Source organism: Geospiza fortis, unplaced genomic scaffold (genome assembly GCF_000277835.1).
Source record: "Geospiza fortis unplaced genomic scaffold, GeoFor_1.0 scaffold98, whole genome shotgun sequence".
Lineage (NCBI taxonomy): Eukaryota > Metazoa > Chordata > Aves > Passeriformes > Thraupidae > Geospiza > Geospiza fortis.
Genome location: NW_005054306.1, coordinates 9,098,227 through 9,114,581, shown reverse-complemented (window position 1 = coordinate 9,114,581; position 16,355 = coordinate 9,098,227). Strand labels below are relative to the sequence as shown.

The 16,355-nt window shown below is 38.2% G+C and overlaps 1 protein-coding gene across 1 annotated transcript in view; it reads right to left on the bottom strand.

The window, feature by feature from the left end:
- Positions 1-5,866: 5,866 nt before the first annotated feature.
- Positions 5,867-16,355, bottom strand: part of SMPDL3A (sphingomyelin phosphodiesterase acid like 3A) — a 12,752-nt gene continuing 2,263 nt past the window's right edge. The window contains exons 3-8 of the mRNA XM_031066653.1: positions 15,853-15,997; positions 12,861-12,957; positions 11,436-11,614; positions 10,123-10,303; positions 8,042-8,166; positions 5,867-6,865 (exon numbers count right to left, since the gene is read on the bottom strand). Coding sequence (XP_030922513.1) covers positions 6,554-6,865; positions 8,042-8,166; positions 10,123-10,303; positions 11,436-11,614; positions 12,861-12,957; positions 15,853-15,997 — 1,039 coding nt within the window. The 3' untranslated portion in view covers positions 5,867-6,553. The remainder of the gene's footprint in view (positions 6,866-8,041; positions 8,167-10,122; positions 10,304-11,435; positions 11,615-12,860; positions 12,958-15,852; positions 15,998-16,355) is intronic.

Genomic DNA, 16,355 nt, shown 5'->3' with positions numbered 1-16,355 from the left:
TGTCCATCCTTAGAGTCTCACACACAAGAGTAACACACTCCACTTCTCCCGTGGGTCACTTTGTGGGGGCTCTTCACCACATATACAAATATTTAGCAACTGGTTTCAGCAGAAAATTCCCAGCATCACATTGGATGAGACTGTGGGCTTGGGGCAGTGTAGTGATTAATGGGTCCTCTGCAGAACAAAACCTCCTCAGCTCTGTCACAAGATAGTTGCTATGGTTTTTTGACATTGCTTAGCAGAAATTTGCTTTGGCCATGGCATTGGAGGAGGGGAAATGTAAAAAAAGAAATACTATAGAAAATCCCTCCATTGTACACTGGCAATTATTCTGAGCAAATCCTGTGCCTGTCTAGAATTTCAAGCTCTGTATAAATACTTTCAATTAGATTTTAAAAAACAAAACCAGAAACAACAAAAGAGGAGACTTTGTTAAGAACAAACAGCTTGAAACATGTCTTGTTAGCTATCAACAAAGTCATTAGAAATGCTGGAAGGTTTCAGCTAGGTTGATGTAGAAACAACATCAAATATCCCGTGAGAGACTAAGTTAAATGTTCTTTGCAGTTAATCAGTCAAGGATAGATAAGAATGCACACTTCATTGCAATCAGCTCCAACAACCTCAGAATCTTTTAGCATGATATTTTACCAAGGTCTCAAATTTCAGCTGGCTCTGTGGCAGATGGCAGCTTTCATAGATGTAAAATGTTCTAATATATCAGACAAGTTCTGCCTAAAACATCCAACAAAATAGAAATGAGAAGTCGGCAAAGGAATGTTTTTGAATGTGCTTAAAAATGGATGCTTCCCATTTTATACAGCATAAAAAGGCCAGAGCAGCCTGCAAGAGTTTTAAGGCACTCTACCCATCTGGAAGAGGAGTTTTTCCTGCATATATTTTGAGTGACACAATGACAGGCTTGTATCACCACCCCCACTTGAAGGAAAATCCTGCTAGACTGAATACTGGAGATTTGGGTTTCAAAGCTTATATGAGATCATAGAAAAACTGCTATTCTTTAGCAGCCTTAGGCATGCCTGAATTTGCTTGTAAACTTCAATCCACAAGATGCAGAGTGCTCTAACTCCTTAGAAACACTGTATTAGGGTGTTCCATCTATAGTCAACAAACATCAAACCAGAACATCTGGGAGCACAATTCATTTGGGTTTGTACGTTTAAGTCTGTTGGTATGTATCTGCATGTCAAAAATCAATGTTATACAGGCAAACATCCAGGGTAACTTGGAAGGGAAGCAGGACAGCTGTGTTATCATGTCACTCAGGGCTACAAGGGGAATTATTCCAGGAGGAGCAGTATACTGATACAGATACTCTGCTACTGCTACCTGGGTCTGTTCAGTTCCAGGAAGGACTGCATTATGTAACACAGAAATACTTTTTGAGGTATATTTGAAAACCCATTCCTGAATCTCAAGTAGAATTATTAATTTCTTTATTAATTCATCACGTTACTAATTTCAGTGCTCTTAAGTCAGTATTTAGCAGCTGATCATCTGATCTGCACAAAATATCAAACATCTTAGACTATTCAGGACTAATAAAGCTGCTGCAGCTTTATTGGCATCCATTGGCATGTACTCTGTTGGACAGGCAAGGTGTTAATTACAGCATGTGGGAGAAGTTTTGAGAATTGCTTTACAGTTTCAGTGGAAAACGCTGCATCACTATCAGAATTTTATGTATAAACATAACAGTCCCAATGAAAATTTTAATTTAGAAAGTAGTTCAGTTCCAGGGCAGAAGGAGAAAGCATAGTCAACACCATGACAATGCATAGCAAATGCTTGAGGGGGAAGGTGACAGGTTCAGGTGCAAATCCCCACTTTGCACTTCTCTCTGCCTAAAACCTTGGCACAGTCTTGATTTTATTCCAGTGAGGAGTACTGAAATATCAGGATGCTTTTCAGGATGGGAGCAACTTTTTCTGCCCAGGTCCACATTTACAACTTCTCCATCTCACTTATTCCTGAGTTTATAGGGTATGAGATGAGAACGGTGTCCAATTTTCTTACCCAGCGCAAGCTAGAAGGCACAATAGGGGAATATTTCAGTAATTAGATGTAACATATTTGACAGGTAGATCCAGATTAAATTTGGTACAAATGCAGATAATAGAAGCAATTTTCTAAATGTTCTATAAATACAGCTCTATCACTGAAGGCACCATAAGCTGAATTTGAAGAGCTGCAATTTGGCCACATCTGTAAGCACGTCTGTGCTCTTCCCGCTGCTTCACTGAGTCTTTGAGGCTGAGGTCACCACATTTCCAGTAGTTTTCCTTTCAGCATTTTTTCAGTTGATTACTTGGTTGTATATTCAGTCATCAACCAATGGTCCATCCTACATGTGGCTACTCTCCTGATACCTACTTTGGCAGGAATTCATATATGGTGATCAGTAGGACAACAGAAGTATTTAGTACAATGCCTTCACTATTCCCACAAGCACCAGAAACTAATTAAACATAGGGTACTTTAAATTTTTGGGTTTTTTTTCTCTACGTGTTTTTTTTTTTTTTTTTTTTTTTTTTTTTTTTTTTTTTTTTTTTTTTTTTTTTTTGTTTTTTTTTTTTTTTTTTTTTTTTTTTTTTTTTTTTTTTTTTGTTGTTTTGTTTTGTTTTGTTTTTTTTTGTTTTTTTGTTTTTGTTTTTTTTTTTTTGAGTTCCCACAGGTGTGATATTCCACCCACTGTATGAAAATAACATTCACCTTACACTAGAGTTCTTTGCAGATCAGGAAATAACTAAACTGGTGGAATTCATAGGTAGGATGTTCCTCTAGCAGAATGAGAAACCTAGGCCTGGTAGATGAGAAATGAATTACCTAAAGCAGTATTTTCTTGTTGAATGCTCTAGTGTTAAGCATATGGAACCTAGTCTTCAGCTTTTGGAAAATAAGGAAGAAAAGCAATCTTGAAAGTTCCTTTCTTCATTGACACTGGCATAGTTCATTTTGACTGGGAATGAGAGGGGCTCCCATGACTTTTATTTTATTCTCAGACCAATGTAACAACTCACCTTCTTGAGCTTGCTTTTCCATGGAGGGAAATTAGATACAGCATTAAACTAGATACTTTTTCCTTGGAAATGCTCTGTGCTCATCATTTGTCCATTTCACCACAAAAGAATACAAAGTTACCTGCTTCTGGTTTTATGCTCATAAATTTTACTAACAATACGTCACTCACATATTCTCCAGTCCCATCTCCTTCAGTCATTTCATTTCTTCAGGCTGACAAGTGAAAACAACAGAATTGATGAGATCACATCCCGACACCAATGAGCGCAATCTGAAGCAATTAACATGTCTGTCTGGATGAACCTGCACTTTGGTTTGGATCAGAAACACAGCTTTGAACACAGTTTACTGATCATCCTCACTTACTGTGCCTTTATTCATGTTGCCCAGAGCTCTCGGAGCGTGTTCTTTCAGATGCAACTGCAGCTGGCAGCTGCATTTCAAGGGTACATCTAACATCCTTCAACTGCTACTGAAATGTGCAGCAGTCAGATCAGCTCCTCAGCACCAAGTCTCCTGTCAAAGAAGGCACTCCTACTAGGCTGCGGTTCCTGTTAATGTAGACCTAAGCTTCCACAGTGAAATTCCCTGTGGAATTTCACTCAGTTCTTGCCTGGATGGGGGCTGAGACCAGATGGATCCAGAACCCTGAGACCACAGGGGTCAGGATCCATCAAGGGGCATGGCCTCTTAGAAGCCAGCAACATTTAATACCCAGAAGTGCAACAAGGTAGTACTGCTACAAAGAAGTAGCAGTACTTCCTTGGGGAAACTAGTTACCTTCAAAAGCTAGGAGTTAAATCCTAGAATATTTGAGAAATCCTTGTTCATATGCCTCTAGCTCAACTGCAGACAAATTAAAACGTTTTTACTCCACTAGGTGGTGTAATTTGTCTTTCTGTCAAAGGCAGCCTTACAAATATTCACCCTAATTCTTCATTTCAAGATGAGGCCATAAAAATATCATCTGAAAAGTGAAGTGAGTATCTGGTCTACAAGGGTCAGCTACCTTATCAGGTCATACTTCTTTGACATTTTCCATGATTCCTTAGAAAAGCTTCTGTCAGCACAGGATAACTTTCTTGTAGAACATTCCTAGATCAATGAAGGAATAAAGTAGGAACCCAAACCAAGAACATCTCCCTCTATGTCCCCTTATACCCAGGTATGTTGCCTAGGTATCTAAGCTATTCCTGTGATTTATGTCATGTATTTTCAACTGCAACATCTCTGGAAGCTCTCTCCTTGGTTTATCTCCAAGTTACAAGATGATGCAGTCAAACATATAGCTGGATCTTTCTTGTCCAGTTATGCTTGCACTTCCATGGCTATAGTTACATAGAGAAAAAGCAGAGAATGCCAGCCTGCATAACAGGATGTATCTTAGGGGTTATATCCTGGCTCAATCTAACCCTGGTAGCTATAACCCTCTGTCTGAAACAAAAAAGACCTTGGCTGCTGCCATTCAACTCTTGGCTTCAATTGGAGTCCACATTAAAAAAAAAAAAAAAAAAACAAAAAAAAAAACAACAACAACCACACACAACAAAAAAACCCCAACTAATCTATGCAGTATGCCCAACATCCCATTTGCAGAATACCCGTCTTTCTAGAATTCTGTAGCAGCTAAATCAGCACATGGTCCAGCTTTCCTTCAAGTTTAGCAATAAAGAAGCCTGTAATGTAAGAATTTTTACAATGTTTTCAGGATGTCTTGTAGATATTAAGTTTAAACAGAAGCCACAGAACTCACAGAAACAAACCAGCGTGGTTTAAAGCTCAAGACTGAACTGAACAAAATCCATCTGGCAAATTGGAGGAAGCTCAGCTATCCTACCAGCTCCAATTGCCTTATGCTATCCACCCACAACTCTGCTTGCTTCCCTTGGAAAATGGGTACTGGTAACAGGCATTTTTTAAATAAACACACTCATGAGAATCACAACCAAGGGACACATACAACACACAGGGAATCATGAGCTTTCAGAACGGAAACTTTATGGCACTTCCTCACAGTCTGTACACTCACAGTCTGTACAGTCCCTATGTTAATTTAGATTACTTACATATCCAGATCCATTTGAGGCCAGGCAGAGTAGATAGCTCTAAAGAGTTATGTTCACCATATCTTCTCCAAGCACTGAATTTAAAATACAGGACTGCCCGCTGTGCACTGGAGGATTTGTTTCTGAATGCAAATTTAACAAACCAACCATCTCCAATGTGCATGATTGATGCATGAGAAATCTGAGGTATCCACATCTACAGCTGAGCATGCTACAGACTCCAAAACTGTATCTGAAAATTTTCTGCTGCATATTTTAAGCTTGAGTAGAAACAAACCAAGGAAGTTCCTCAATAGCTGCAGTAAAGGCTTTAATCTCATTATAAAAAAACCTATCAATTGGATTTGTTTCATAGCCACTTCTACAGCTCCCCTTACTCAAGGATAATATAAAGCAGGGTCTGTATTGTATTTTATTGAACAAAATTTCCAAACGTATAGCTCTTCATGTGGCAGAAAAATGGGTAAAGGTCCTTCTTGGTTATACACACACCAAATAAAGGGCCATCTTAATAGCATCATCTTATGCACATATTTAGCCATAAGAAGAGGAAGAAGCAATCTCTGCAATTGTAAATTTGAACATGTGATACTCTTCACATTAAGTACTAGATTGCTCTTTGAAAAAAAAGAAACCTAAGAAACAGCACAAGTAAATGTTTACCTGTGCCATACAGAGAATGCATATGCTGAGTCCAATTACTGATGTTGATCAATTTAATCCTGATATATAGTCTGCTGCAAAATCTCATACCAGGACACTCCTTGACAGCTGTATCAATGTACATTGTTCTGTTGTAAGAAAAAAGCCCTCTGTGCTGGGCAAATATATTCTGAAAAATTAGATTAAGCATTTCCAGGATTGAGGTTTGTGTTCCATTAAGTCACTTTTGTGCCATCATTAGAAAATGCCCCTAAGAAGTGGATTTGAGGGATTAACAAGGAAAACTTGGCACAGAGAGATATATAATACTGGCATTGAATCAACAAGATAACTGCACTCAAGTCTCAGCAAATGCAGGTTTTGCCAACTTCAGTTTGCAAATTTTGACAGCCAGTGGTTGAAACCTGCCCCCATAAAAATCCCATGCCTGGAATGGTGTTGCCTATGTTTACACACCCTGAGAAAGAAGGCTTGGATTTACAAAGGCTTGAGTGAGTAACTTCTATTCCCACACACTGGGATGCCTGTTAGAGAAGGTACAGGACACTTGAGACAACAGCAAAGTATCTGGCCACTATTACAAAGCAAATAAACTTTTATTTAGATGATATAGGAAAACATATTTGCAAGAAGAAAGATCTAGGGAGTTTTACTGCTCCCCTGAAATGCAGAGAAGTCCCACAGGCTCCCTGTCAGTGTGTCAGTGCTTGAGCGAAAGAACGAGCAGGTTCTTTAAATCACAGGCTAAAGTCACTATCTGCATTAACTGCACAGAGATTTCATCTCCACATTGCCTCCTGATTGATGCAATCTGTGTACGAGGAAGAATCTAAATACTGGATTGCACATATTTGGCAGGTCTTGCACCCCTCTTCACAGAGAATAGTTTTGTTATAACTCACAATATAGTTACTGTAATACTGCTCAAACAGTGTGCTGTGTGGCATAGACAACTGCTTGGCCATTTCATATAGGCTTTCTGGCTTCAAGTCTTCAATGCCATAAGTTTTAGTCAGGATGTATTCTAATTTCCAGTTTGATTCATTTTTCTTGTTGGCATCTCTGAGGTCCAAGTAAAACTGCCAAAGATCCTACAGTTAAAACAAAAAAAAAAAAAGAAAAAAAGAATGAAAGAAAACATAGGCACTGCTGTATTGCTTTCTTCCCTGCTTCATTAAGTCTCTGGAGTGATATATTGATTAGGAAGCTGTCACTCCTCATTATTCACATGTGAATAGAAGGTCACGTCCCACCCCAAGAGCTGGGCTTACACCCAAAGCTGGTACTTGCAGAGCGGTAATGGCGGGGGGGGGGGGAGGAGAAGAAAAAGGAGCCACAAAGGCAGCAGTGGCAGTGTTAGAGGTCTTTCCTCTGCAAACTCCACAACGTTCATGTCTGCCTTAGGAGTGGGGCAAAAGGGTGAGAGCCAGAAGTTTCTCTTCTGTGGGCACTACTTGAGGGGCAGAATGGACAGAAGAAGAACGGCTCAGGGAGAAGTTAAGGAAAAGGAGGGATGCCGATGCAGGAGTGAAATCTGCACAACAAAGAAGCAGCCTGAATTAGCATGGGTCTCCAGAGAGAAACCCCAGTCCCAATCAAACTGCAGGGTGCACTGTCACTGAACTCAGCAGGGTCAAGACTTTGTAATTCAGGATGAATTACAGAAAGTCTAAACCATTCACAGCCAAGATAATTACACAGGATTCACTTTATCTCCAAAAATTGCATGAAACTACAAAGTAGAAGTCTTCTATTTTTTATTTTCCTTCTAAATTTATCTAACGTTTCCTGTAAAAACTCTTTATAGGGAGTTTTGTAATTGCAAAAGACATCATATGGTTAAAAGTGCTTTCTTCATCAGCTCTTTTACACCCTTTAGAAACATTTCATGGGCTGTATTCCAAAACTCAGGCTATCACCAGCAAACAACATTAGTATGTAAGCATGCCCAGGATTTAGGTGAACTTCTTTCACTCTTGCAGAGCTCCCTGCAAATAGTTTTACGACTTTGGCCAGAAAAATTATGTCTTTGATCCTACACTGTAAGACTATTTGATACAGACCAGAGAGTACTGGGTAGTTCTGCAGGCACAGAAAGACCAACCAAGTTATCTTTCAGATTTTCTTTGCCTTGCCCAGGAAGAAAAACTAAGAGCAGGCACCAAAATTCCATCACCAGCAGCCATAATACTACAAAGGCTGATATCTTCCTGTAATTTTTACTGACACTATATTGTCTTAAACAATGCTTTAAAATCTTTACTTACCAGCAAGCTGTAGTCAAAAAGATCATACTGATACAATCTGACACCAGGGTTATTGGACTCTGTTTGCAATACACTCTTCACTGGGGTTACAGCAGGTGCCACAAACAAGGAATTGACTGGCTTTTCTACAGAAAAAGGGAAATTGAGGAGATAGTTTCCTTTCAAATAATTCTTTTTCAAACAAATGTTTTTGTAGAGTACCAACACAGCAAAAACAAGAGTGATAGGTTTAAAGACATTAGAATTTATCTGCATCACTGTGAACTGCCATACTTCCAACGGATAGACTAAACTCTGTGTGGAATACCACAGTACCCACTCCAGTGTGTACCACTGCTTACACTAGAGGCTTCCCAACCAATTCAACTGCCTGTGCAAAATTGCAAAATGGTCTTGCCTATATGCGAAGTCTCTGTATTTTGTATATTTCTACTAAAGAAATATTAAAAATCTTTAGTTGCTGTTTCCATACAGTATTTTACATGTTGCTTTATGTATTTAGGATGTTATTAGAAACACCAGGGTCTGTTTCATCACCTGGCCCTTAATAGCCCAGCGCCTACTGTGTGAACACCAACCTTTACAGCAACTGAAACATGAGGATGTGAGTTTTATTGGGACAGAACATGCAGGTGAGTACATTGGGAAGTTCTCTGTAGAACAAAAAGGAAGCCCTAACTATTCCCATCTCTGACAGCGTCCCAGCAGTGAAATCACAAGGTCAGCCTCCAGATATAGGCAGCAGTTTTGAAAGTTTGGAAATCACAAGGTCAGCCTCCAGATATAGGCAGAAGTTTTGAAAGTTTGGAAATCACAAGGTCAGCCTCCAGATACAGGCAGAAGTTTTGAAAGTTTGGAAATCAGTAGATTCTTCTGGAGAAAATACAGATGAGTTCTGTGTCAGTACACTGGTGTTGGTCAGAATATTGCATTTATCTTGAATTCTCTGGAATTTTGTCAAGAGGAAAATGTCCTGAATAGAAGATAGTCTAAAACTGTACAGACAAGCACAATGTGTATTTGATTACTATACTATTTAAATTTTGTCAAAAGATGCAAAATTACTAAAATAATTAGGAAGCGCTTACTTGCACATGCAAACTTTAATGACAAACACTAAGATCAGTCTGTTCCCAGTGAAATTTGCAGTAGAGATGATGATTTCATGAACAAATGGGACAGTGTAAAAAAATAAAGGTATAAGACTGCATGGAGCATCATTTGAAAGAAAAAAATAATGAAGGCATTTCTTTCACTGGGCTGGATTCTTTTTTACTGGAGATTAACACCATGTAAAAAGGTAAAATTTGGTATAGGATTACCTAGTCAGCATTTTGGACATTGCTCATATGAGTTCCTACAAAAAATTGATGAAGAGCCACTTAACATTTGTACTTTACATAAATCGAAGCAATGAACCTCTTACTGTTCTATGGGGAATAAAAAACTTCTTCTTTAGAGATGCTAAGAGTGCTCCATATGGCCATGCGCATGCTTAGAACTAAGGGATTTCAAAGCAATAAACAAAAATTTCAACGTGGGTGATTTTCTTGAAGGGAAATTAGCTGATCTAAGAGATGCAACAGGCAGAGACTTTCTTTCCCCTACCTCCTGCTTACCCTTATCTTAATTAACTTTGAAACAGCAGGGAACTCAGCAGAGAGGCACAGTAATGATGCAGGAAATACAAGAACATAGACCATGTCTAGCTGGCCTGAGAACATTCCCTTTGACACATTACACAATAGCAACTGGCTGGTATAATTTGCCCGTGTCACTGTGAGAGCAGAGAGGAAAGACTAGAAATTCTTGTCTAGGCATAAGGATTCATTAAAAAAAAAATAGGAAGCTTGGGGAGTTCTGCTGACACCAACAGAAAAAGACAGTCACCCTTTCAAGGTTCTCTTTGGAAATAAAATTGGAGTGTGTGACACTTGAACTCCTGCAGATAAATAACAGTATTTTCCAATTTCCTTTTTTCAATTATTTATAACACAGGCTGACTAGAAAGAGCATGCAAGAAAGTATTGATTTGCTTTTAATCAGGAAGAAAAAGTTCAAAAGTCAACAAGCATCATTACCTTCTTCATCCAGGAGGACCATGATACTATCTCTATGGGTATGTCCAAAAAACTGGCCCGCAATAACACTACTGTATTTGCGAAAAATCTTTACCAGTCTCTCATTGTAATACTCCCTGATAGCTGTAGTATTCCTTGCATATGGCAAGTATCCTACTGGGACATGACCTATTATATACACCTAAGGAATTAAATACAGAAAGCACAATTAGCACCTTCATTTGAAACTTATAATCTTAGCTGTATCCTAGAAGTGGTTACCACAGTTTCACAATAATGCTGCCTTTAAAAATGGCATTCTAAAAGCTGTAAATCATGACAAGTTTTTTTAATATAAAATCCCAACAGGAAAATTGCTTAAGTTCATAATATCAATTTAGTATCTTGCTGGGGAGAAAAAATGTTCTACTAAATCTATGCATGATTTTAGGCCTAAGGAAAATGTTATCAATTACTTCACATGAAAAAAGTAAGTTACTAGGACAAGGCTTATAATTTGGCATCTCAAGGGGACACAAGACAAAAATTATGTTTGAGTATTACAGAGTCTGCACCAGGGAGTCAGAGAGTCACCAGAAACATGGATAACTGGTTAAACCCCTCTGTCTGAGTTAGAGACTTAGTGCCAACTGCACACACCAGGCTGCAGGGTTTCCCGAGGAAAGGAAATCTCTCCTCTCTCCTGACTGTAATATAAGATTCTAAAATTGCAACACTGTAGCAAAATGTAACCATGTTTCAAATTAAACACAGTTGCTCAGATGATGATCCAATCCCCACACCAATCAATCAATCCATCCATCAGGAGCCAACAATTTAAACCTTCACTTCAAAACCTGTGTATTAAAAGACAAGTATTATAACACTTAAATCATAGCAATTACTGCAGCTTGACTAAGTTTCATGCTGATAAACTTTTTTCAAATTCCTATTTTTGATACCTTACATTATATTACAATGCAAATAAAATATGCTAGCTTTTGTCTTAGGTCAAGAGCATGTTTTAAAATTAAAGGCTACGTGTAAAAAAGGTCAGATACTGACTTCTGCAGTCCTTTACATGCTAGGAGAGAAAAGGTATTTTACTGTATAACTTGAGAAACTTCATTCAACTAGTTTTAATTGTTGCAGTAAAATGGGCATATTAAAGGAGGAATGATTAAAAAATAAAATTTTGATTTTGAAGTAACTTTGGCAGCATTTTTAGTCTTCTAGAAGCATGTTTATACTCTCATTATCTTTACTTCTTCTTTCTTTTTTATTTTTTTTCAAAATTGAAACAAATAATGATAGCTTCTGATCCCGATCCCTACCTTTTCCTGCTTTTGTGAAGAGGTTTCAAGTATTTCCTCCAGCCAGGCAAACTGGTTGGCTGGGTCAGTGATATTCACAGTTACCTTGTTAGGGCTGTAATATAAATTTGTGTTCAGACTGATTATCCTGAGTGGCTGATGGCTATTACTGGATTCAAATAGCTGCGTGTAAAAGCCACCTGTGAAAATAAGACCAACATCACATGACAAATTAAAGGCTTCAAAGCACAACTTTACAATCAAAGTACACCACTGACAAAATACCCAACCCTCCTCTTTCTAATAGAATATCATGCCTAATCAAGCCACAGTCACCTTATCACAATAGAACATGTTAAAAATGTTTCCAGCCAAATTTTACTAAAAGTTGACACTGAATTACTTATGAATTATTGCCTGTATTATCTTTGTGTTTATTTGACAGTATTTAGATAAAATTATTCAACTGACATGGAAAAAGTGCCCTGTAATAGTTCTTCCACTTTGACAGATACAGTAGCTGTTAAAGGTCTATACTTCTTGAAATACAGCAAACATACAGGCTCCTTCAGGAAGAACTGTTTGCGTTTAGTAGCCTTGTACTTTGAAAGTCATTTAACTTCAGACTGATGATATGATGAAAAGTAAGGATCACATTTTTCAATCCTTGCTCCCAAAATTCTCCATGGCATGCTGAGCTTCTTCAATAGGTATAACTTCATTGTTCATGGACTTCAATGGAGCCATGGCAACAGAAGGATAGCAATATAATTTAACTGCCTCTTTGAGTTTTATTATCCTTATCCAAGTTTCTACTTCCACCCTTATCCAGAGTTTGCTCTCATTCAGGACACACAAACACAAATTAAACTTCCAAATCCCTAATGTTTGAGTGGATTGGAAATTGGGTTGAACTTTTCAGTCCTTTGCAAAAAGGAAAAATTCTAATTAGGATATAATTATTCTGCCAGTTTAGTAAGTTGCATACAAACATTAACAGCATAATCAGCACAGCTATGTGCTATCATGCCCTGAATAAAAATGCACCTATTCAGTATGCTCTGAAATACGTATACCATTAAAACAGGAACAACATTTTAACAGTTTTTCCCATCAAAGTAAAGTTTTCGTGTGCATCATATGCCCTCATCTAAAGAGTGTTATGAGGTCTTCAAAGCAAAAAGATACTTCACATGCATTGGTACAAAATCAATAACACTAAACATGTCACAAGAAGTGATAAATATTGCAGCAGAAAGTAATAAATGTATTCTGAATATAGGCATTGCCATTCAAAAAGATCAGTAACTTCTTCCAGGAGAAGCATTGCAGATAATCCATTGTTCTGACTCATCCTATGAGACTTAGCTAAACAAACAGCACAGATCCACAGAAACATTAATTCTCTAAGCCCTAACTTCACAATGTATTACTGCCATACTTTACCTTTTCTGAAGGTACTGATTGCTTCATCACTTAGCCAAGGTTTCCAGAAATCTGCTACAGCATTGTAAACTTCACTGGTAGTTACAGGAAGTTGGTCCTGTGAGAGAGGAGAACCTGCCTTAGTATTCAGACATGCAGGCAAAAAAAACCACTAAAAAATACTGCCTGACCTCTTACATAACATGTAAGTGTATCCAGTCATCACCAGGAGTTATTCAAGAAAGAAAAAAAACCCAATTTCTGAATATCTAGTATTGCAGATCAGGAACAAATGCCTAAACTTAGAACTCACTCCAAGGTGGTGTTAATGCATTATTAAACTAATGCCAGAAATATGTCAAGGCCTTAAGAATACAGTAGAATGGAAAACCATGCATTCTGCAAAATTAATAAATATATCAAAGTCTAAAAATAAGTTTCTCTTTCAAATAACCTGGGCTTCATAGCAGCTCCCCAAAACTGCACTTCTGCCCTCAGAAACATTCTGGTGAAATTCACAAATGTTTTCATGATGTCTTTTTTTCTCATAAGAAAGCATTTAAAAATGTACAAGAGAAAGTTTTGTCAATGGTTTCTCCCACTGGCTCTAATTAGGACTGTAGCACTCTTCAGTCTGAGCCACAGGCTGATGAGACCCATGCTCTGATCTAACCCTGACAGGAAGATACCAGCCTGTCCTTGCCTTTCTTAAAATATCTGGAGTCTTGGTGCTAGAAGGAGAAAAACAGGGGTTGAAAAATTGCAGTGCATGTTTTCTTAAACATAAAATTTGACCTTTCTAAGATCTTTGAAACTAAACCTACGTTATTCGAGGTTTAGGCAGTAAGTGTCTGTCTAGGAGCAGAGCAATCAGACGATGTCTGTTGAGATATTTGTTGATTGCAGTGCCCAGACATGAGTTGTTAGGACACACCTTCGAGCCAGAGCTAACAGTCACTAACAGAAAAAACCTGATTCCAGATAAGAGGCCATGTAATGGACTGAAGGTGCTTCGGCCCAGGAAGTCAGTGCTCTCTGAACTGCTAGAAGCAGTCTGGGGATTTGTTTTAAGCAGGACCAAGAGTGTGAAATAAGTAAGACTATGCAAAAAGACTGAGATCACAATATATGATCTGAAAGGTATCCCAGTGCTTGATCAATTTGAGTAGTACTTTTAACATGTTCTGCAAGAAAAATCACCCAGGACTGTTCAGTTGTTAAGCTCAGAACACAAAAGAGCAATTAAACTCTTTGGTTCATGGTAAGTGCACAGATTTTACACTTGCTTTGGAACAGCCAACGTACAGTGTGTGGCTTGCTCCATATTGCTCCCAGTCTACAGGACAGTTGCCAAGCATATCCATATGGAAAAAGAAATGTCATAAAGTACAAAAAACAGACATTAAAAAATTGAACAAGATGAAATGAACCCATCGTGGCGACTGTCTGACCCCATGTCTTTTTCAAACAATAACTGAAAATCATGCCAACTCTGCACATTAGTGAAGCATGCCATTTCAAAGCATCACAGAAACGCTCCTGAGTGGCTTTGTGCAGGGAGAACTAACAACAATCACCAGTTATTCCAATCACCAGCTTGTGTCAATTTTCTATTTGCTGCCCATCTGCCCCTCCTGAGCATCTTTTCTTCCTCTCTTTAGATTTAATTTCACAAACAAAATTCATACTTGTTGAAAAAGTCCCTACATTCTTTGTTTACAAGGCTTTTGTAGGGTTTTTTTCTCTATTAAAGGAGATTGCTGAATAACAATTCTCTGCTAAGACATTTTTAAAACTGAAACAAAGTGAACATGAACACTTTGTAACACTTCAGTTCAGGCCTTACTTATCGAAATACTTTCCCAGTCATTTCTGGTGAATCAACCTGTCCCCATGTCAGTGCATATGAAAAGCCAAAGCTTTACCACCACAGTAAGAGCACCAAGGACTGAAGTCACAGTTTGGTTTGTGCACTCACACTTCCGATATACATCTAGTGGTTACTTTGTCTCTCACATTTCCTTTGCCCTGTCTCTCAGCACCTCTGCTACGCCCCTATTTGGAAACCACCAACTCCAGCAATGACACGGGCTATTACCCAGTCACCTGCTGCACCAACCTACACCCTGACAGGCCTAATAAATACCACAGAAACCTGGAATACAAGCCTTGAGGGTGTGAAGGGGTGTTACTGAATTCCCATGAGGAATTTCAAACAAAATACTTCAGCTGACTCGCTTCACATCCCTTCTGATCCCCTCACATCCAATGACAGCATTTGCTTCTGATCCAGTGTGCTGCCAGATCGACCCACAACACACTTTAAAGGACAAATGAAGCAACTGTTTACTTTGGAGTATGCCAAGAACAAAATTCAGCGCAGTCAAAGTGAAAAAGCACCATCCTCAGCTGAACATAACTAGTGAATCATCAATGTGATATCTGAATGTCCAATGAGGAAAGAAAAGTAGACATATTTTTAATAGCAGTGGAAAAACTATGGGAACTTGACAAAAATTCTGCCATTACTTTAGCTAAAAAACAACAACAAAAAAATCTAGTGATGCCAGCTGACAGATTTCCAGTAGGCCTTTGAGCAGGTTTTAAACTTCCCACAGGCTCACAGGTCCATTAATGATGTCACTTCTGATAGCTTTAAGTTACTGTACACACATGCATGACATACACAGTAAGGAAAAGTATGTGTGTATTAACTATGTTGACACGTGGTAGTTCTAAGCCATGAGGAATGATTAGTGATAAATTTGTGTGACATCAGGCCATGTACAGATTCTACCTGGCATCAACATTTCCTTAGGTAAGAGCACAGAGAGAGTGATGTAGCTTCTGTTCTAGAGTGTAACTATTCATAATATTAAATGCTAACTGAAAAGGTGTAGAATTCTGTTTCCAGAATAACAGTTACAAATTATTAACTCTTATTTTTCAGACGTGCTTTCCCAGGAGTTAGGAACACACTTAATATGATGAACAAATTTCTAACTTGTTTTACCTGTGGCCAGTAGTCATGATTGCCTAAGGCTGGGAAAACCTGAAGATCTGGAAAGAAATTACGAATTGTAGAACTCAGATTACCAATGATGCTAATGACCAACTTCGTGGAGAGCTCTTTTATGGGAACATGAGGAGGGCTATCTCTGAAAAAGGAAAAGGCTTGATCAACAAAGGTTTGTTAGCAACACAAGGAAGGCAAAAAAGTCTGCAAGCACATCTACATTCTAGCATGTAACATTACTATACACTTTAATTAAAATCACAGAATCAAAAGCTCTCTTGCAAAGGCTTTTGTTTAAAAAACCACAAATACGTAGACTTGTTTAGACAATGTCTATCCTATGATTCATATTTATCATAATGAAGATTTCTTAGACACTAAAGTCAAAATTTTGAGCTACTATGCAGTTTGTGTTATGTATCTTTCATCACCTGCACATCATCGCTAGTTCCTTTTTTCCCTTTTAACAATATCCTGTTGAAAATTAAGTACAAGAAGGT